General features: G+C 44.2%; 1 protein-coding gene across 1 annotated transcript; it reads left to right on the top strand.

Annotated features, from left to right (window-relative positions):
* Window positions 1-13,661: 13,661 nt before the first annotated feature.
* LOC124656608 (ankyrin-3-like) lies at window positions 13,662-20,806 on the top strand. Its single transcript, XM_047195320.1, has 10 exons — window positions 13,662-13,919; window positions 14,732-14,851; window positions 15,935-16,185; window positions 16,955-17,041; window positions 17,199-17,321; window positions 18,292-18,438; window positions 18,589-18,684; window positions 19,051-19,221; window positions 19,316-19,395; window positions 20,692-20,806. Exons 1-10 carry the CDS (start codon window positions 13,790-13,792, stop codon window positions 20,705-20,707), a joined length of 1,221 nt encoding a protein of 406 aa, XP_047051276.1. The 5' UTR covers window positions 13,662-13,789; the 3' UTR covers window positions 20,708-20,806.
* Window positions 20,807-21,048: the final 242 nt, after the last annotated feature.

Genomic DNA, 21,048 nt, shown 5'->3' with positions numbered 1-21,048 from the left:
ATCAGGAACATCTCGAGCTTGTTTTTTATTTTTTCGATAAAAGGAATATATTAATATCAAAGATACCAATTACACTTAGCCTTTGCAACAACGCAATACCCTAATGGCAGTACGGATGCATACATCCAAAAAAGAGAAAAAAGAAACTAAGAAATAAAAGTCCCGCTACAGTATTCTAGTTCTAGCAACAACAATACATCCACCACCAAGACAACACCTGAAATTCACTCTCCAAAAGCGACGTCTCCAAGAAGGGAACAGTGCACCAGCGATCTTAGGTTTTCACCCTGAAAACAGTCCCCGCTCTCAAAACACTGTCTTCAATAAGGTCATTGTCAAGCACAACCAATTAAGGTCAGATCTTGAATTTTCACCTTAAGAGGTAGGAATCTGAACTTCACTTGTGTTGCCGTCTCCACTTTTGTACCGCTGTTGCGAAGCCGAGAACACCAAACAAGTCCCTCAACAACACAGAGACTTGAACCTCCCCTAGCTACTCCTCCAATCCGACCTTTATGATATTCTCTTCTTCTGACTTCACCATGAACCAAAAAATCACTTGATGACCACACAAAATAGAGCTTCACGCCGCTCCCTCTAGAACCAAATGGTTGGAATAAAAGCCTGAGTGCACACCACTGAATACCACCCGATCCAGCAAACTCCATGAAAAAGATGTGTTGTTCCATTCGCCGGTGGCGCCTTCTGGAGCTCAACACTCCAGTCGGATCAAGAAGGACATGCCTCAAGCAGGTCTTCATCTTCGCACAAGAGGAACCCTAGGACCACCGCCTTTATTCATCTCGGCCCCCACGCCGCCGACCATCCAAGGCTGGCCAAGGTTGTCGGCCGATGACACCAGGCTCAGATCGCGAAGTCCGTGGACACCGGCCACGCCTGGGCACCACCGCAACCCAACGGCCGCCTCTCCCCCGTCGGCAGCCGACACCACGACGAGGCAAGGATAAGAGGACCTAGGGTTGCCCCTCCAATCCGCCCCCATCTACACCTCCGTCGCCGGCACGGATCGCCACCGGAGGCAAACCACCACCACTCGCTGTGATCGCGACGCCACGCGTCCGAAGGCCCGCGCGCCGGCGCCTCACCAGACCCGCCTAGATCTGCCGCCAGAACCTGAGTAGGCCGCGAGGAGCGCCAAACCGCCGCCGTCGGCTGCCCGGGGCTTTGCCGGGTAGCTTGTTTTTGATAATTAATCTTCTGCTGTTTTTTTTAGGGGGGTCTGCTTTGTTTAGTGGAGAATCTGCTTATCTTAATGGATACGACAGGAAAGGCTAAGTATGCTAAATAGGCCCATCCAGCCCATCCGATTCACACAGGGGAGCACCTATATAATCGGCTACCGAAGCCCAACACGCCAACATCCACCCCGCCCACCCGTCCCTCGCTTCGCGCTCTTTTCCGTCTAGAGCCTTCTCGAACCTTCCATTCCATCCGGAGCCGTGGAGGCGAGCCATCGCCATGGGCTCCTCCTTCTCCTCCTCCTCCTCCGCCTCCTCCTCCTCCGGATGCTGCATCTCCTCCGAGGGATCCTCCTTCCAGCCGCCGCTCTTCCCCGACACTTTCAAGCTCTACACGGAGCGCACCTACCCGGGCAGTCTGGTCTTCGAAGCGGCGCGCGACGGCAGCATCCCTGTCATGAAGAGTAAGGCCCCGCAACTCCTCGTGGTTAGGTTTCGGTGCTCGTGGATCCGATGCGATTTCTGGTTGCTGTACGTTTTGTGCGCGCAGCGATGGCGGAGCTTTGTAGGAAATTGGGGGAAAGCCTGGAGGTGGTGGAGGAGATCCAGGACTTCAACGGCAGGAGCCTCGGGGCGCTCCATGTGGCGGCCTTGAATGGGAAGCTGGAGATGTGCGAGTTCCTGATCGATGAACTCAACCTCGACGTCAACGCGGCTGCTCAACATGGTAATTAACCTGTCGCTAATTAATACACGTTATTGGATTGCTGAGGATTGTCGTTCCTGATCAAGGATCTCCTGATTTGAGGGATTTTTTTTATGCCGTGCCATCTTGGAGTAGCCGAATGGCATCTAAGATCTGGTTTCAGAGTGCAACCGTACTTAGCTTTTTTGCTTAGTTTGGCAATCACGCCATTGTGTTTTCAGAGGCTGAATGCCACCTGCCAATTGCGTGCAGTTAATTTCAAATAGAAAGTAGTAGGTGTGCCTTATTGGGGTTAATGGTATGCGATCATTAGTTCCTTGTATGCTGATGGGATGACATTGACAAGTCTTCTGTGTTTTTACTGTTTTTTTCCAAGCAGGGCGGTACTTGTGTTTACGCCAGACAAATTCTGCAGATAGTTGGTTTCTTGAAAATGGATGTTAAATAATGGATCTGTAAAATAGGAGCATTCGAGGTACATGAAAGTAGATACCAATTATGGCATTGTGAGTGAATGTTCTTGCGCTTCATTTTTTTTATGCATGACTCACTTGTGGTATCTGCTTGTGCCATCTTCTAGTATACATGTATTTTGCAGGTTCAGTCGCTCTTGGTTACGTATCCCTCTTTTGGTCGGAAGAAACATCTGTTGCTCACTCTGACAAACTGTTTGTCATATCTTGTGCTCTCGCTAGGTTCATCACCTCTAATATGTGCAATATATGGTAAAGCACCGAAACCAATTGTGAACCTTCTACTTGATCGTGGTGCTAATCCAAACATACCAAGCAAGCAAGGATTTACTGTGCTCCATGTTCTTGCAACAAAGAAAGGTTCTCTCGGCCTGTATACTTGCTTCTGACATTTCACTCATGCCAAATCTTATCTGTCATATCTAATCAAAACTAGTTGTAGTGTCTCTGCCCAGATATAATTTTTTTCGAGAATACTATGAAATCTATTGTATCCTTGATGTTAATGTGACACAGTGAGTATTTTTCGTGTATTTTATCCAGATCCCTTTGGAATAGCGAATATATTGTTATCCAGAGGGGCCAATGTTGACTCTATGAGCTCAGAAGGAACACCACTACATTTTGCGGCTCTGTGTAGAAATCTGGAAATGATGGAAGTGCTGTTCAAGTATGAGGCAAATGTATTAATTTCCTTCTTTCCATCTTTTGTATGCTCTTTCTGGTCAATATTCGCTATGGTTTATACAGTCTTGTATTCATGGTAAAGAGAAGTCGTGGCCAAAAGGTATTCACTTGGCCCATACATGTTATTATCTTTCTTTTCCCTCAAGGAACTATCCCAATCCTGCCTAATTGGCGGAATGATGAACACTATTTTTACCTCCTTGCCTCTTGCCTAAACTGACCTAGGGCTTCTCTTTTATTTGCTGGCTCTAGTCTTGTGTCTCTTTACGTTCTTTTCTTGTTTTACCATTTTGTCCATGGATATTTTCTTCTTCTTCCTTTGCTTAAAATGTATTAGATTCTAGATGACTACCAGATCTTGGTCAGGCCAAGTTCCAGTTTAATCCACTGTCCCTGTGTGACGGTCAGACATGCTGGTGTTGGGTAGTTTGCAACTTCGCATGCAACTTTACTCGCATGCTAGAAAATATCAAGCGCAGGAGATAACACAACATATGACCTTAAATTACCTTCATTCTTTTGCAGTGCTCTTAGATACTTCATCTGATGGATGTAGTGGTAATAGTTGCATAAGGGCCTTTGCTACTGAACGCTGGAATTTCCTTCCAAAAAAGATATTGGGTGCATACTTCTATGTCCAATGATTCATTTGGAAAAACAAAGATGATAAAAGCATATGATTTCCTTTCGCATCTATAGCATTTGTCTGGAAAAAATAAATAAAGTACGCCAAGCAGTGCGTTTAGTAATTTCTTTATTCGGCTAATAATTGCTAATAAATAGTTGATAGTTTACTGTTCTTCATTGACTACTGTGTTATTGTTTCAAGTAATGTGATGTTTGCCTTTTCTCCAGCCTAACAGCGTTGTGCAATCATCCTATGCACCACTTACATTGGCTCTCTTCGCTTCTTCATTGAAGTGTGTGGAACTAGTTATTCAGGTGCAGTGACTTGTCCCTTTAAAACATCTACGTGCAATAGAGATATTTTGCCAAATGGACCTAATTTTTTGTCATGTCATTCCTATTGTGAGACAAGTTGCAGATGATTACAAAACACTATCTTCACAATTCTGTGGTAAATATTTAATGTTTCAGGCCGGTGCTGATGTCAATGCTGCTAGGCCTGCAACTCCATTAATAATAGCTGCAAGATATGGCTTATCTGACTGCATCAAGTGCTTGTTGGAATATCGTGCTGATCCCAATATTCCTGATGAAGTGAGTTTTTTGTGCTGCTACTTAGACTGTTAGATGTAACTCGAATTAAGCTTCTGAAGTGGCTATGTGATGTACTAGCAAAACAACTTTCGTGATGTGTTTGTGATTAATGGCTTATCGTAGCATCGATTATCTCCAGAATTTGTAGATTATATTATTTATGGTAATGGTACCATCTAATAACATGAATAAATGTAAGCTATTTGATAAACGTGGGTAAATGATGCCATATCTTGCTATTCTGGGTTTGTTAGGTTTGAAATATCATTGCTTGTTAATAGCCGGTTTTATGCTGAGTTCCCCTTCTGTTTATCCGAATTTTTATCCAGTTGCATTATTCTGAGCATTTTATGGTTAAACATGCCATTCTGAAGTCCTCTGTCTCTTCTCTTCAAATAGTTATCTATCACGTTGTACTGAAGGTCACATCATTTGTGCTTTCACAGAAATAAGAAGAGCAAAGGAACCAAACATTCATGCACCTGTTTAATTATTCTATCTATACACATGTCCATGATATGATGGGAATCTGGGAGCACATATATGTACATGCGCTGCACAATCGTCCATAACTTTCCATACTCCCTTCGTCTCATGAAAGTTGTCTTAGATTTGTCTAAATTGGATGCTAGATACATCCAAATTTAGACAAAATCTAAGACAGCTTTGATTGGACAGAGGGGGTATTTCGGATCTTATAGATATGCCTGAATGCAATGCCTTTGCCACAATCTCTTTTTGTGCCATTCCTGAAGCTCTCCCGTGCTTATTCTAAAACTGATCCCTGATATGATTGTTAACAGAGTGATATAATGCCGGTGGAAATAGCAGCAATCCATGGACGGAAGGAATGTGTTGAGATTCTTTTTCCTGTCACATCACGTGTAGACAAATTTGCAGACTGGAGCATTGATGGAATAATGCAACATGTGAAATCTGTGGGTTTAGAAGTACGAATAGAATATTTCCTATTCAACTTGTTGTTCCAGTAGGGTTGATGTCAATCAGTTTTACACAGATCAAGCAAAAAAGCTAAATTAGCTTTGTTTGAAACATTTGATTTAGGGTCATCTTCATACAATTGTGCATGCTTCTTCTGAAGTGCAAGGGGATGCTGCATTTGAGATAAAGGATTATGCTCAGGCATCAGCTCTATACACCACGGTAAATTCTTCCATCAGATCAGTGGCTGCATAGTACATCCATAGGGCTCCAATAAATACTTGGTTACCTTATCATATATTGAAATTTGCTGTGAAGCAAATAATAATTTTGTTACTCCATAATAATACTGCAGATATGGGTGCTCTACATTGTAACTGTTTTTTATTACCTACTTTTTTTTTGGGGTTCCAGTATTTGTTAAAAGGGCGTACCCAGTGCTGAAAGCTCCCACACATTGTGGGCATGGACGGAGCTGCCTTATTGGCATTGGGTCAATGTTGCAAAACTCTTCACTAATTAGTACTAAGTACTGTGATTTTGCATAAGATGACACCAGTGAATTAGTGATAATATTGAGCTGACCCCATTGAGATTTTTTCCTAGCTTCGTCCCTGATTTGTGGGGTCTGGGGAAGGATATTTCTAGGCAGCCTTTCCCTTGCTTTTTATTATGCGAGGAGGCTGATTCGAACTATTTGTGTGGGTCCCAGTTTTTGGGTCCAACTTTTTGTATTTAGAACTAATTTGTGTGCATATCTGACTGTTGGGAATCTTCTCTCTATCATATTTGATTAATGTTTACACAAATATTTTTGGTACAAGGTGTGTTGATTTAGTCATATTCAGCCGTCTTGATCTTTTTGTGGTATACTATTTCATGGCTCCAGGCAATGGCGACTGGCCCTAAGAATCCAAACTTGTATGCAAAGAGGTGCCGTTGCTGGGTTCAGATGGGTGAGATAAACAAAGCTTTGGATGATGCCAATACCTGCAAAAGTATGGGTTGGTATGTATCGATTCGCTCCCATGAGCAAGGATCAGCTATAATACTAATAGAGGTACGGTTTCGGAGAGTTGCTATGACATTTTATTTTCCATAATATGTTTTGTTCCCTAGCCATGCATTAAAGATTGTGTGCTTAGGACTATGGCCAAGCAGGAAAAGCTCTTATATATCTAGGTAATCTCTGCTTGATAATGTTTGATTGGACAGCTCGAGGTTGTTGTTTTAATAAATCATTGTTGTCATTCACTTCACAGCAATATAATCACTTGTAAGGGACATCCATCATATGTTTATTATCATTTCTCTCATGCCCATTGAATGTTAAACCTTCATCTTCCTTTTTCCCCCTCATCATCTGTTTTGGTTTTCAGATCACATGTCACCAAGCATAGAAGAAAGATTATGCAGATGAATATGTTTGCTTATTCTTGCTTTCTGTTGAACTTTCACGATAACCAGTGGTTTAAATAAATTTTATTATATGCAGGGAGGAGGATGTGTGAATAAAGGATAGTTGCTGCCTGGACATGTGAAGCCTTGTGAGGGGGGTTGTGTTTTGTTCGATACTGCACGGTGTACTGTATAGCCTGTCCATATTCTTGTGAAGAAAACTGAAAACAACATAAGCTGGAGATGTACCTATACATAGCACAGACGGGTAGCTGGAGATATACCTAGCATGCCTACATGTCAGATATGACTCTTAGCAGAGCTACGTAACTGATCCATGTACCTTGCATAGTCGCTTACTTCTGACAGCAGGAGGTTAGAAACAGATCGTTGGAAAATAAGCACATGCCCGACTATGTTTCTTACTCATGTTTGTCTCATGGTAGAATTCTTTGCTGGTTTGTCTATCTAGTTTTAGATGTCCTACCAAAAAGATTTGGCATAGTTAGAGCATGTCTAACAGACCCCTTAAAAGGACCAACGTATAATAACCGCCGAAATACGGGGTTGGGCTCTACCCGGCTGTCTAGCAGACCTCGTAAAAACGGTCCCCGCGTCGAATTTTCCCAGTTTTGGCTACGGGGCGGCTCTTCGCCCCTACTTGTGCGGGGTGGGAAGGGGAATACAGGGCAAACCCACTATCCTCCCTTCCACTGCGCGCGAAGCGTTTCAGCGAACCCAACCGCCACCGCCGCCCGATCTCCTCCGCCCCGCCCTTCCCGGCAACGACGTGGCCATATCTTGCTGCCATGGATCCTCCGCAAGGCCCGGGGACCGCCGGCGGTGCACCAGCTTCGGCCGCGGTGGTTGATGTCCTCGTCGGAGGTCCGCCAAACGCCGGCGACGTGTCGACCATGATCTCCGCCACCATCCCGTCGAAGAGGAAGAGGTTCCCGAAGCAGTTCTTCGAAGCCCCTGCGGCGGCCGCTCCTCCGTCGAAGACTGCTGCAGCTGCCAAGAAGGGGGGCAGGTTGAAGTCGAAGACGGTTGTGACGAGGGGTGCCCCGCCGTCCAAGGTGATGAAGACAAAGTATGTCTGCCGCATCGGCCTCGCGCCTCCACCGCCCTCCAAGGCAACGACTCCTCCTCCATCCGTTCCATCCGCGGCGCCGCCGCCACCACCCTCCGTTGACGTAGACAAGGTGTTCGATGTTGAGTCCACAACATTATACATGGACATGCTCAACGAATCCGTGGTGGACTTGCACACTAGCATCGGTGCGTTCGATGGGGAGGACTATGTCGAAGGGATTGATAATGATGAGGAGGAGGAGGATGACGGTGACGAAGATGTCGATGATGACGAGGTGGTTGAGGTTGATCTGGCTGCCGCCGGTTCTTCCGCGACGCCGAAGCCACGCACCTCGAACTACACCGAGATTGAAGACACGATCTTGGTCCGTGCTTGGAGTAAGGTGGGGATGGATGCGTGCACCGGAGTGGACCAAGGCGGCAAGCGCTATTGGCAGCGCATCGAGGATCTCTACCACCAGCTGAAGCCTCGCACAAAGAGTATGGCCGACAGATCCTACCGCTCCCTTGAAGGCCGGTGGAACATCATCAAACCAACTTGTTCTCGTTGGAGTGCTGCCATGGACCAAGTGGCCGACAACCCACCTAGTGGATGCGTGCCGGAGGACTATCCCAAGTATGCTCAACAAAGGTACAAAGACATGGCCGGCTCTAAGAACAAGGAATTTCAGTTCCACCATTGCTTTTCCATTCTTCAACATCTTCCTAAGTGGAAGTTGAGGGACAGCGAACCAAAGTGCAAGAAGGAAGCACTGCTCACCATGGATGATGAAGCCGAGGACATGAGTGCGAGAAACGCCGGCAAGCCCGAGGGCACCAAGAAAGCCAATGAGAGGGTGAAGGTAGAAGGCGAAGCGGCTAGCTTACGGGAGAAGTTGGATCAACTCATGAAGTCCAAGGAGGCATTGACGATGAAGACATTGGAGCGCAAGCTCCTCATCACCGAGAAGAAGAAGGAGGTGAAGCTTGCCAAGGTGGAAGCATGGCGGGAAGATGCCAAGTTGAAGGCCGAGCTGGACTTGAGGATGATCGCACTCAAAGAAGCCAAGGTCATGAAGGAGCTCTTGGTCGAGGAGAGGGATATCATGATGATGCGCACTGATGACATGGACGAGGATCAGCTGGCGTGGTGGAAGGAGACCAAGGCGGACATCATGGCGAGGAAGAAGGTTGCGCGTGAAGCTCGTGATGCAAGTGCTCTTGGTCCGTCGACTCCTCCAGGTGAGTCTCCGGCGAGTGGTGGCGCCGCTAGTGATGGACTCGTTGATTGTTGATCACATTTGGGAACTTCCGTGGCTTGAACATTGGCTATGATTGCGTTGTGATGTAAAAACTATGAATTATGTATCACATGTTTTGGATGTGCTATGTTTGATCTGAAATTATTGTGATTTTTTTTTGTCTAAAACCCTGTTTTGAGGGGTTGGCAACTCGTCCGAGCTAGCAGACCTCGTATCCCCACTCTGTTTTCTGTTTTACGGGGTGGGGATACGGGGTCTGCTAGCTTGGACGATTTTTCGGCCGGTGAAAAGTGAATACAGGGCCCTGTACTCGCGTTTTAAGGGGCAGAAAAATACGGGGTCTGTTAGACATGCTCTTAGAGCATGTCCAACCGCGTCCCCCAAAGCTGCCCCCAAAGTTATTTAGGGCGCGCCGGATAAATTTTCGTTCCCAGCCGCGTGCCCCAAAGCTTCCTTCCGTCCGGCGCGGCCCAATATGGTTTCTGGCGCCCCGAGCCCGTCCCTGGTCCATAGAGACACTTCGAGTACGCCGGACACAACGAAAAGTTAGGCGGGGAGTGGTGGGACCGATGCGTCAGCGACACATTCAAGTTTAACCTAACCGTCGCCTACCTCGCGATGGAAGTTATTGGCGCGCAGCGATGGTGCAGTTTTCGTAGAGGCGCAGCGAAACGTCTCGTCTAGCTCTCCGTGCCGGCGTTAATGAGCACCGCTCCCCCGCCTCCCTCCGGCCTATTAAAAGAGGAACTCTCGCATCGTCCCTCACACACAAACCCTAGCGCCTCTCCCCAACCCTAGCCGCCACCATCTCAAGAGTCAACGCCATGTTTGGTAGAGGCAGAGGCCGAGGCCGAGGCTGAGGTCACGACCGTGGTCATGGCCGCGGCAGAGCTGCACGGTTGCTGTCGCCTGCGACATCGTCGTCTTCATCGTCGTATCTGCAGGAAGAGCACCAAGTGTTGTTCGAGTTTGTCGTCATCCTCAATGGCGACCCGCTCAACATCCACAGGCTGCTGGACAAGTTCGCAAAGTTTGTCGCCAGCAACGAGCCGGCCGCGCCGCATCTGCGGGAGGCTGGCTCCGACTGTTGCATGTGGCCGGTGGACGTGCTCTTCAACGGGCGCGGCAAGATGTACCTTCACACCGGCTGAGAGAAGTTCACGCGCTACCACGACTTCCAAGCTGGCTGCATGCTCACATTCTCCTACCTAGGCGACGCGGATATGAGCGTGAAGGTGTTCGACGACACGTCCTGCCGCTGGCACTACCATGACGATGACGAAGAGGACGATTGAACACGCCGAATGTTATTTTTCGCAGCGAAAATAGGCACGGAGGTTTCTGAATGTTCTTTCTTGAAAGGACCAACAAGGCCATCATTACTAGCCGGATTTTCCAATTAGGGTGCCTGAGAGTATTCTTTCTTGACAGCGACGAAAGGACACGGATGTCGCCTAGAGGGGGGGGGAGGTGAATAGGCGATTTAAAACTTTTACGAGATGGGCTTAACAAATGCGGAATAAAACTAGTGTTTACTTTGTCAAGCCCAAAGCCTATATACTATGGTTCACCTATGTGCACCAATAACTTATTCTAATCAAGAGTTCACCTATGTGCACCAACAACTTATGCTAAGCAATACAAGCAAGTATGTGATAGCAAGATATATATAACTTCAAGCACGATGGCTATCACACGGTAAAGTGCATAAGTAAAGAGGTCGGGTATAGAGATAATCGAGGCACGCGGGAGACGATGATTTATCCCGGAGTTCACACTCTTGCGAGTGCTAATCTCCGGTGGAGAGGTGCGGTTGCTTAGTGCTCCCGAACGCCACAAGAGGCTCACCTTGAGGTGTGGTTGCTCGATGCACACCAACGCCACAAAGGCCTCACCCCAAGATGCGGTACTCACACCACACACCGAACGCCACGAAGGCGCCTCACCTAAATCTCCGGTGACCCTCGCCACAAAGGCCTAGGTCACGGTTCCACTAAGGGATTTCCTTCGAGGCGGAAACCGGGCCTTACACAAAGATTGGGGCACACATCCACAACTTAATTGGAGGCTCCCAATAAATCGCCACAAAGGCCTAGAAACCGTCTAGGGTTCCAAGAACCCAAGAGTAACAACCTTCTTGCTTTCAGCACCACGAATCACCGTGGAGAACTCAAACCGATGCACCAAATGCAATGGCAAGAACACCACAAAGATGCTTAAGTCCTTCTCTCTCAAATTCCAACAAAGCTACAAAAGCTAGTGGGGGAATAAGAGAGGAAGAATAAATAAGAGGAGGAACACCAAATTTCTCCAAGATCTAGATCTAGTGGATTCCCCTCACAAAGAGAGGGATTTGATTGGTAGGAATGTAGATCCAGATCTCCTCTTCCTTTTCCCTCAAAAATATTCAAGAAGCATAGGAGGAGTAGAGGAAAAGGGAAGCTCTCAAGGTCAACAATGGTGGAGAGCACAAAGGGGAAGAGGTAGCTGCCCAAGGAGGAAGAAGGGGGTCTTAAATACCCCCTCCCATCGAAATATGACCGTTTGGGACAGTTTAGGCCGGATTTTCCGGGCCGGATATTTGCAAAATATCCGGGCCCCGAAAATCGGCTAAGAACATGAGAAAACATGCCCCTGGATGGGGGCCGGACATTTGGCCGGATATTTGGCCGGATTTTCCCAAAAACCGGATTTTTCCGGGGGGCCGGATTATCCGCCCCAAACTTGCGCCGGAATATCCGCCCCCCCTGAAAACTGGCAGAAACATCAAACTGAAACAGGCATAACTTTAGCATCCGGATTCCGATTTTTATGATCTTGGGCTTGTTTTAAAGCTAGGAACAAGCTCTACAAGATCATGCAGGAAATCATCATAGTCCAACAAGGGAGGATAGAAACAAATGATGAAAGGTTTGACATATCTAAAAAAGACATACCGGTAAAACCTCCAATCTTGAAAATGCAACAAGTTGCCCATGCAAAAACCATTTTTGATGAACTAGAGCTTGTCATAAGAATAAGAACAAGCTCTAAAACATAACATGGATAAGATCCAAATAAAACCAAGAAAGATGATGAACCAAACTCGAAAACGCAACAAGTGATCTATGCGAAATCCGTTTTCGATGAACTAGAGCTTGTCATGAGAATAAGTACAAGTTCTAAAACATCACATGGATAAGGTCCAAATAACAACCAATAAAGATGATGCAAGGGTGCAAAGGTTTGAGCTCTCTCCGAACGATACGGTCGAGTTACTCACTCGAGAGCCCTCTTGATAGTACGGCAACTAAACTATAAACCGGTCTCCAACTACACTATGAGACCGGTGAGAAAGAAACCCTATCAAGAGCAAACCTTATACTTGCGCATTCCACTTGAGCTCGATGACGACGATCTTGACCTCAACAAGATGGAACACCTTTCTTGCTTGTGCTTGTTTGACGAAGTCTTGTGGATTGCTCCACCATAATCCACCATGGGAGAGCTTCTTCTTCGGTGCATCTTCACATAACCATGACCACCATGTGGATTGCTCCCCCATAATCCACTATGGGAGAGCTTCTTCTTCGGCGCATCTTCACATAACCATGACCACCATGTGGATTGCTCCCCCATAATCCACCATGGGAGAGCTTCTTCTTCGGCGCATCTTCACATATCCATGATCACCATATGGATGGCAAGACTCAAGCAAAGGATCTCTTCGAGATGGCTCATCTTGAACTTGCACTTCATTTCTTCATTCTTCATCATGTTGATGTCTTGAAGTAACTTGAGGGCTCACTTCATCTTCATTTTCAAGACATACTTGACACTTGATATCCTTCATCAATTTATTCTTATTGCAACCTAATACAAACATGTTGATGTCTTGAAGTAACTTGAGGGCTCACTTCATCTTCATCTTCAAGACATACTTGACACTTGATATCCTTCATCAAATTCTTCTTATTGCAACCTTAAAGCCAACATATGGTTCAAGAATTGCCTATGGACAACTCCTACAAATATAACTCAATGCAAACATGAGTCCATAAGGATTGTCATTAATTACCAAAACCACACATGGGGACTCCATGCACTTTCAAGCGAACATACAAAATCTGCGATGCCAACACTAGTTAGGTTTCCTTATTTTGCAATATTTTAACTATGTATTAGTTTATGAAAATCATGTTTCAAACTATGCCTTAGTTTGTGTAAAACCATGTTTTCAATTGTATATTAGTCTGTGGAATGTTCCTCCTCTCTATTAAAATGAAAATTAAAAAAAAAAGATAAAAATAGTACTCTATTTTAATGTTAAAATAAGTTTGATCCGGCCCCGTTTCTTTGATCTCGATTATTGATGAAACAAGTTGCTTCTCCAAGTCGGCCCCGACAGCAGTGACACCGAAATGGCGAAACGCAACACCACCACCACCCCGTACTCACCGCCGTCCCTCGCTTCCCGCTCTTTTCTCCTTCCTCCCCTCTCCGCCTCCAGCTACTCGCCAAACCCTAACCTTCTCGAATCTTCCATTCCACCCGGAGCCACCTCCATGGCCTCCTCCTCCTCCTCCTCCTCCTCCTCCTCTCGGCCGCAGCGCTTCCCCGAAGATCTATTCCTACTCGATAACCCCAGGACCGAGGATGGCCTGACCCTGCAGATCTTCCTAGCGGCCGGGGAGGGTAACATCCGCTCGATGAAGAGTAAGCTCTCGCTCTCGCAACCCCCCGGGGATACGTTTCGGTGGTGCTCCTGGATCTGATGCGGTTTCTGCTCGTGGATTCGTACGTGCAGAGCTGGCGGAGGGGCTGGCGAGGGAGGGGAAGAGCGTGGGTGCGATGACGGTCAATGACCCACTGTGCAGGAGGCTCGGCCCGCTCCACATCGCGGCCTGGTTCGGCAAGCTGGAGATGTGCAGGTTCCTCATCAAGGATCTCCACCTCGACGTCAATGCGGACGCTGACCATGGTAATTAGTCGGCTCTGCTTTTTTGTGTGCACTGTATTGGATATTTTGATTGGTGGGGGTTGTTGCTCCACTGCAGCTGTGGCGCATTCAGAGGCTTGGTTTGAGGGGATGATGGTTTTTTTTTTGGGTGCTATCTCGGAATTGCCGAATACCATCTACCTAGGAGTTGTTGTATGCTGATTGTAATATGGTATACAAGTTGCCTCTGCATACAGAGAAAATCTGCCTTTTTTTAGTGCAGTTATACTTCGTGTTTGCTACTTTCCGCAATTCTGCAAATGCTAGTATTGCTTGACTGAATGCTTTGTTCTTCGAGGGGCAGGAGGCCATCATTATCATCATCATCATCATCATCATCCCAAACCAAATTTAAAATCTAAACTGGTGATGTCCAAGGGTGGCTAGCTTATATGGACTATGATATGCAATTGCTTGTTCCTTTTGTTTTTCTGCTGATAGGATGCCAAGTATTTTGTGTTCCCATTGTTTTCGTTTAAAATCAGGGAGGTACTTGGGTTCACATCAGAAAAAGCTCTACAGATAGTTGGTTCTGTCAAAATGCATGTTAAATAATGTATCAGTAAAATAGGAACATACGAGGTAGCATGAAAGTACAGACCAATGATGTCATTGTGAGCGAATGCGCTTGCGCTTCATTTTTATTTCTATGGCATGACCACTTACTTGTACCTGTTTGTGCGATCTTTAGCTTCTATTTTACAGCTTTAATTGCTCTTGATTACATATCCCTTTTTTGAAGTGCTTGCCATTTCTTGTGTTCTTGCTAGGTTCATCGCCTCTATTATTTGCAGCATGTGGTCGTGCACCTAAGGAAGCTGTGAGACTCCTACTTGATCGTGGCGCTAATCCAAACATAGCATGCAACAAAGGGTATACTGTGCTCCATGTTATTGCGACCATGACAAAGCGAGGTTCTCTCTACCTGCATATCCATCGTTTCAGAATTTTGTATGTGTAGTTATATTTAGGTTTAACCTGCAATATCTGATCTCTGTCATATTTAAACCAAAACGGATTGCAGTGTCTGGCCTGCAGTAACATTATGTTCTTTGGATTGTTTTTATCTTTGCAAATTGCACTATTCTGCTGACTGAAGTCGTAACAACAACCTTTAATCAGGGAATCATTGTTTGTGCTTATATCCAGTTTCATCAATATAGAGTCAATAGAACCACTGTTGCCTATAATAGTTTCATCCATCAGATGGCCATTTCAAGTTTGAACAGTGTCAACGGAAGAAGCTTTATTTTCCTGGTCTCGGCATCAGGTGTTGCAGATAGCCATCAATGCATACTCAAAACATATACGTAGTTCACAACCAGAAACAATGGATACAGAAAACATTTAATAATGTACTACGCAAAAACCAATACAGAATTTAATAGTCGCAAGCTTCTTCCGAATCCTATCCATTTTTTCCAAATATTTCATCAGTGGCAATCTCATGTCTCATGCTCCCATTGGCAATAGCTTCCTTGTTGTGCATTAGCTTTTCTATCAAACATGATGTATGAGTAAACTTGAGCAAGACTCATATTGGATTGTGATAAAAGAACGCTACATTATGTTTTGGTCCCATCAGGCTGGCATTATCTGACGCTAGGCACTAGTGTCCATAGATGGGAACACTGACAGTCAAGTCTGTACTGCTCATAACCTTATTTGTTTTTCCTACGCTTAATCACTGTTGTGGGTCAGATTCTGCTGATAAGCCCAGAAAAGCCTTAAGCTACGTTGCAGTAATTTTCCAAGTTTTTTTAGTGCTTACTGTCTCGCGAAACCACTTACATGTTACTTTAGCTTATGGGTTTATAGAAATGCCTTGTATGTATATTATAAGAAATTTAGTTCCTGGCCATGTTTTGATTTTAATTATGAAGCAGTTGCTTTTAATTATGAAACAAATAGAGTTTTTCCGGTAATACTACAATATTCATCTATTGTATTCTTCATGGTGGTGTGATGCAGCGGGAAATTTCATGTATTTTATCCAGATTCCAGTGGGGTAGCAGAGATATTATTGTCCAGAGGGGCCAATGTTGACCCCATGTGCGAACTAGGAACCCCACTACATTATGCTGCTGAATGTGGAAATGTGCAGATGCTGGACATGCTGTTGCAGTATCAGGCAAATGTAATAATTTTCTTCTTTCCATATTTTGTGTGCTCTTTTTGGTCTATATTAGATGTGTTGTGCAGTACTGTATCCATGATAGCTGAGAAGTTGCGGCCAGGGGGGAATTTGGTTGGGCCCATAAATGTTCTTATTGATATTTTCTCCGAGGGAACATTCCCATTCTGGCATTGGAATGGATGCTACTCTTACCTCATTCAATGGTCTGAGCCAGCTTCTGTTTTTTCCGCTCACTCTAGTCTGCTGTCTCTTTAGGTTCTTTTCTTCTTTCACCATGTGTTTCCTTTGTTCATGGGTCATTGGCTCTTCCCTTGCTTAAAATGTACTAATATTAGATTCTTGATTACTGTGCCAGATCACAGTCAGATAAAGTTCCAGTTTAATCTACTATCCCTATGTGATAGGACTCACCTGTCATCCCGATTTCTCCCCACCTAGCCCACACAATTGCTTACCTGCTGGTCGTTGTGAGTGCTGGTGTTTGGTATTTTGCATGTAAGTTTTTTTGCAAATTAATGAGCATCCGGCATAGGTGATAACGGGTAACATCCACATATCCTTAAATTAGCTTGATTTGTTCACTTGCTGTTTTGAGTATTTATCTGATGGATGTAGTGTAAACAGTTGCAAAAAGGTTCCATCCAGAAAATATGGGGGTAATACCTTCTTATGGCCAATGATACATTTGGAAAAAACAAAAATGATAAAGCATTATGGTTAACTTTTCTAAGGGAATTTGACTAATATATGTAGAACGCAGTTTTTGTTTATGTTTTTATTTGTTCTGCTAATAATCGCATATTAAAGAGCTGATAGTTTATTTTTCGTCATTAGCCATTGCGTTTCTGTACAAGTGATGAGTTGTCTGCCTTTTGTCCAGCCTAACAGAGTTGTACGTTTATTCTATGCACCACTGACATTGGCTATCTTTGCTCATTCGTTGAAGTGCGTGGAACTACTTATTAAGGTGCAGTCACGTTCCCTTTAGAGCATCTACTTACCATAAGATAGTTTTTGCCAAAGGGAGGTCAACAAATTTTGTTATGTCATTCCTATAGTGAGCACAAGTTGCAGCATATTCTAGAAGCATTATCTTCAACATCATGTGCTATTCAATGTTTCAGGCTGGTGCTGATGTCAATGCTGGTAGGCCTGTAACTCCATTAATAATAGCTGCAGCTGATGGCTTAACTGACTGCGTCAAGTGTTTGTTGGAAGCTGGTGCTGATGCCAATATTCCCGATGAAGTGAGTTTCTGTTCCGCTAGGCTGTTTTCAGTGTGTCTCTCTAATGGAGCTTCTGAGCTGGTTTTTAGTTAAACTTGTGAAACAACTTTCCTGGAGTGTTAGAGATGAATGGCTGATTGTAAATCACAGTACCTATACATTATAGATAATAACATGATTAAATGTTGGTCATTTGGTAAACATCCTTAAATGATGCCGCATGTTGTTATTTGGTGTTTGTTAGGTTTCAAAAATAATTGTTTCTTACTAGCCTGTTTTATGTGATCCTCTGGTTCATCTGATTTTTGTACCTGTGTTACATCAATCCCGCTTTTGACGAAAAAAAGAGCAAAAGCTGTTTCTGCAATTGAGAAATTTATTAGCCTGTTAGGGACCAATATTTATTTTTTAATGCAGAAGAAAAGGTGTGATGTACTGTATTTTGGCAGTTATGCATATGCTAGAAATAGGCTAGAAGATGGGTCGTTGCTCTTATCCAGTTCTATATTTCAACAGTATGGTGAAATGCTTCTTTTTCGAGATTTAGTATGGTGAATAGTTACACTCCCAACCTGAAGTATTGTGTAAATCTATCGTAATAAGAGCAGTTTAGGGTAAAATGTGCCACATTGAAGTTCTGTGTCTGGTTCAAATAATGATTTATCTAGGTAATACTGAAGTTCACATCATCCGAGCTTTCCACAGAAAGAAAGGAGCAAAGGAACTAAACATTCATGGACCTGTTTATTTATACACATATCCAGGAGATCTGGCTGCAGACTGGCATACTGTAGACTCTTTCATATTCTACTATACATTAATACATATATGGCACAATCATCTACAATTCCTCACATCTTGGATCTTACAGTAATTGCTTGAATATACTACCTTCGCGGCTTCGCCACATTCTTTATTTCCGCACATTGCCTACCCCCTCCCTCTTCTTCATTCTTATTTCTCAAACTGATCCTTGAAAGGTCGTTAACAGATTGGTAGAACACCATTGGAAATAGCTGCAATCCAAGGATGGAAGGAATGCACTCAGATCCTTTTTCCTTTCACATCTCGTGTAACCAGATTTCCAGACTGGAGCATTGATGGAATAATGCAACATGTGGCATTTGGGAGTTCAATAGTAGGAATAAAATCTCGCCAACTCTACTTACTCCAGTTACATTGATTTCTATGGGTTACACAGATCGCTAAAAATGAATTAACTCCCTCGAAGATTTTTCACTGCAATGCACTCTATACACTATTTGACTGTCATTTACATTTGAATTAGGATTATAAAAAATGTGAGGGATCTGCTTTAAAAGCCCAAGGGGATGCTGCATTTCAGGCAAAGGATTATCCTCATGCATCGGATCTGTACACCAAGGTATAATCTTTTGTCATAACACATCTACTTACCCTAGCTGCATATCAGTACATCATGAGGACTCTAATAGATAATTAGTCTCCTTATCATATATTGAAGTTACCGATGAACCAAATAATGATTTTGTTTAAGACACATGCTGTACTTACGAACAGCTTCTATGTACCACGTTTTAGGTTCAATTTTCGAATAGCTTCTGTTTACCACCTTTTAGATTCAATTTTCTTTCTTTGTAGAACAGCCTGTACATCTGCAGTATCCTATTCTTGTGAATATTTTCTCTGTCCTTTGATTAAGACAAGGTGTGTTAGTAGTGTCTTTTACAGCTATCTTGATCTTTTGGTGGGGCATCATTGATGGCTGCAGGCAGTCGAGACTGACCCTCATGATTCAACCTTGTATGCAAAGAGGAGCCTTTGCTGGCTGCATATGGGTGAAAAAGACAAAGCTATTAATGATGCTAATACCTACAAAGGTATGGATGTGGACTTATCAAGTTCCTGCCATGAGCAAGCAGCAGCTCTAATACTGACGAAGGTACTGTTTTGGCAAGTTGCAATGACCTTTTTGTTTTCCATGATATGTTGTATTTCCTATTACCCTGACCATGCATTGATGCCTGTGTGTTTAGGAGTATGGCCTTGCATGCAAAGCTCTCCTTTCTGGCTTGAAATTGGATTTTGGACGAGGTCCGATCGGTGAAGTATCTCGGTAATCTCTGCTCTTGTTCTGGTACTGTTTCATAGGATAGCTTGAGGCTGTTACTTTTATAGGTTATTATACACAGATATGGCAAGATCGGTCAGATATCAGACCGTTCTTCCTTTTGGTTTAGTGTGACATCCACAAATAGTATTACTTGTACAGGGCGCCACCATCTGTGCATTGTAGTTTTCTCACATGCCCATTGACGGTGTTGTAAGGCCTGTTTGGATTACTACCAAAAAATTGGTCAGCCCGTAAAATTTGGCAGTAGTTTGGATCCATACCAAATAATTGGCTTGCCCAGCCAACCTGCCATGCGCCAGTGCTATTCTCGCCAACTCACGGGTGAGTCGAGGGCGCGGAAAAGCTCCACCAAAAATTGGCATGGCGACTTGCCCTCTTTTTCTGAGTGGGTGCCATGTATTTCTCCTTTGTTTATTGCTATATGTAGTGCATGCAGTTGACTGTTTTGATAGTATTGTCTTGTAATTAATTGGCCAGCCTTACATAAGCAAGCGTAGGTAGTCCAGGTACTTTGGTTGTGTATCAACTCGGCAACTTCCAGCCGCGCATGTCATTCTTTTGCTGATTTTTTCTTCTTTTTTGCGAAGAAGGATTTTTTTTTCTCTTTAAGTGCATCATTAATAATCTACATATTTTCTCAGATTTAGTTACTCCCTCCGATTCAAATTAATTGACTTCACTTTGTCTAGATACACATGCATGTTGTCCATAAACTTAACTAGATACATTTGAATCTAGATAAAGTGGAGTCAACGAATATGAACCGGAGGGAGTAGTAGATGTAAAAAATATTCCAGGAACTAGTATGCACGAAATCTGTTTGTTGCAAAGCAAACATGGTCTAGTTATGCCAAAATTTTGGATAGTGCCAATGGCTACAAACCAAACAGCTACTACCTACCAAACTTTTGGTCACGTCCTTGGATTGGTCATGCCAAATTTTTGGTGGGGCAAGTTTGGGCTCGAACCAAACATACCCTTCATCTTCTTTTCCCCACTTCATCTTCATTTCCCCCCTTCATCATATGTTTTGGTTTCGCTTTAGGGGATCCCACCAAAGTCCCACATATAGTTCATTTTGAGTTCTCTAGCTAGAAAACTCAAAATGAACTCTAGGTGTGATCCCCGCTTGACACATTATCGGATCACATGTCACCCAGAATAAGATTGTGCGGATTAACCCCTGTCTGCTTATTCACACTTTCTTCTGAACTTCATGAATGACCAGTGACCTTAAATGTATATATGCCACTATAATCTTTGGATTTAAACCTGCAGGGAGAAGAGTGCGTGAAGAAAGGTTAGTTATTACTGCCTGCACAATGCCAAGGTCCACTGAAGTTGTGATGGCTGCGTTTTTGTTGGATCCCGCGTGTTGACAGTAATGTGTCCATATTTTTGCGTGTAGATGTGTACCTAGCATGTATACTATAATCTGGCAGGTGAATCGCCTAGATACGCTGATCAGGGATGGGATCGCCATTATTATGTTAATAGGAAACAAGAGATATGGTTTGATCTAACGAGAGATGTGGTTTGATCACAGACGATCAACCAATCACTAGAAAATAGGCAAATACTCGCGATATTGCCCAATCTGCTACAGTTGCATGTTACCGGCATATGCTACAAAAT

This window comes from Lolium rigidum, chromosome 5 (genome assembly GCF_022539505.1).
Source record: "Lolium rigidum isolate FL_2022 chromosome 5, APGP_CSIRO_Lrig_0.1, whole genome shotgun sequence".
NCBI classification, from domain to species: Eukaryota; Viridiplantae; Streptophyta; class Magnoliopsida; order Poales; family Poaceae; genus Lolium; species Lolium rigidum.
The sequence above is the reverse complement of the archived record's forward strand: the minus strand, read 5'-3'. Positions and strand labels throughout refer to the sequence as shown.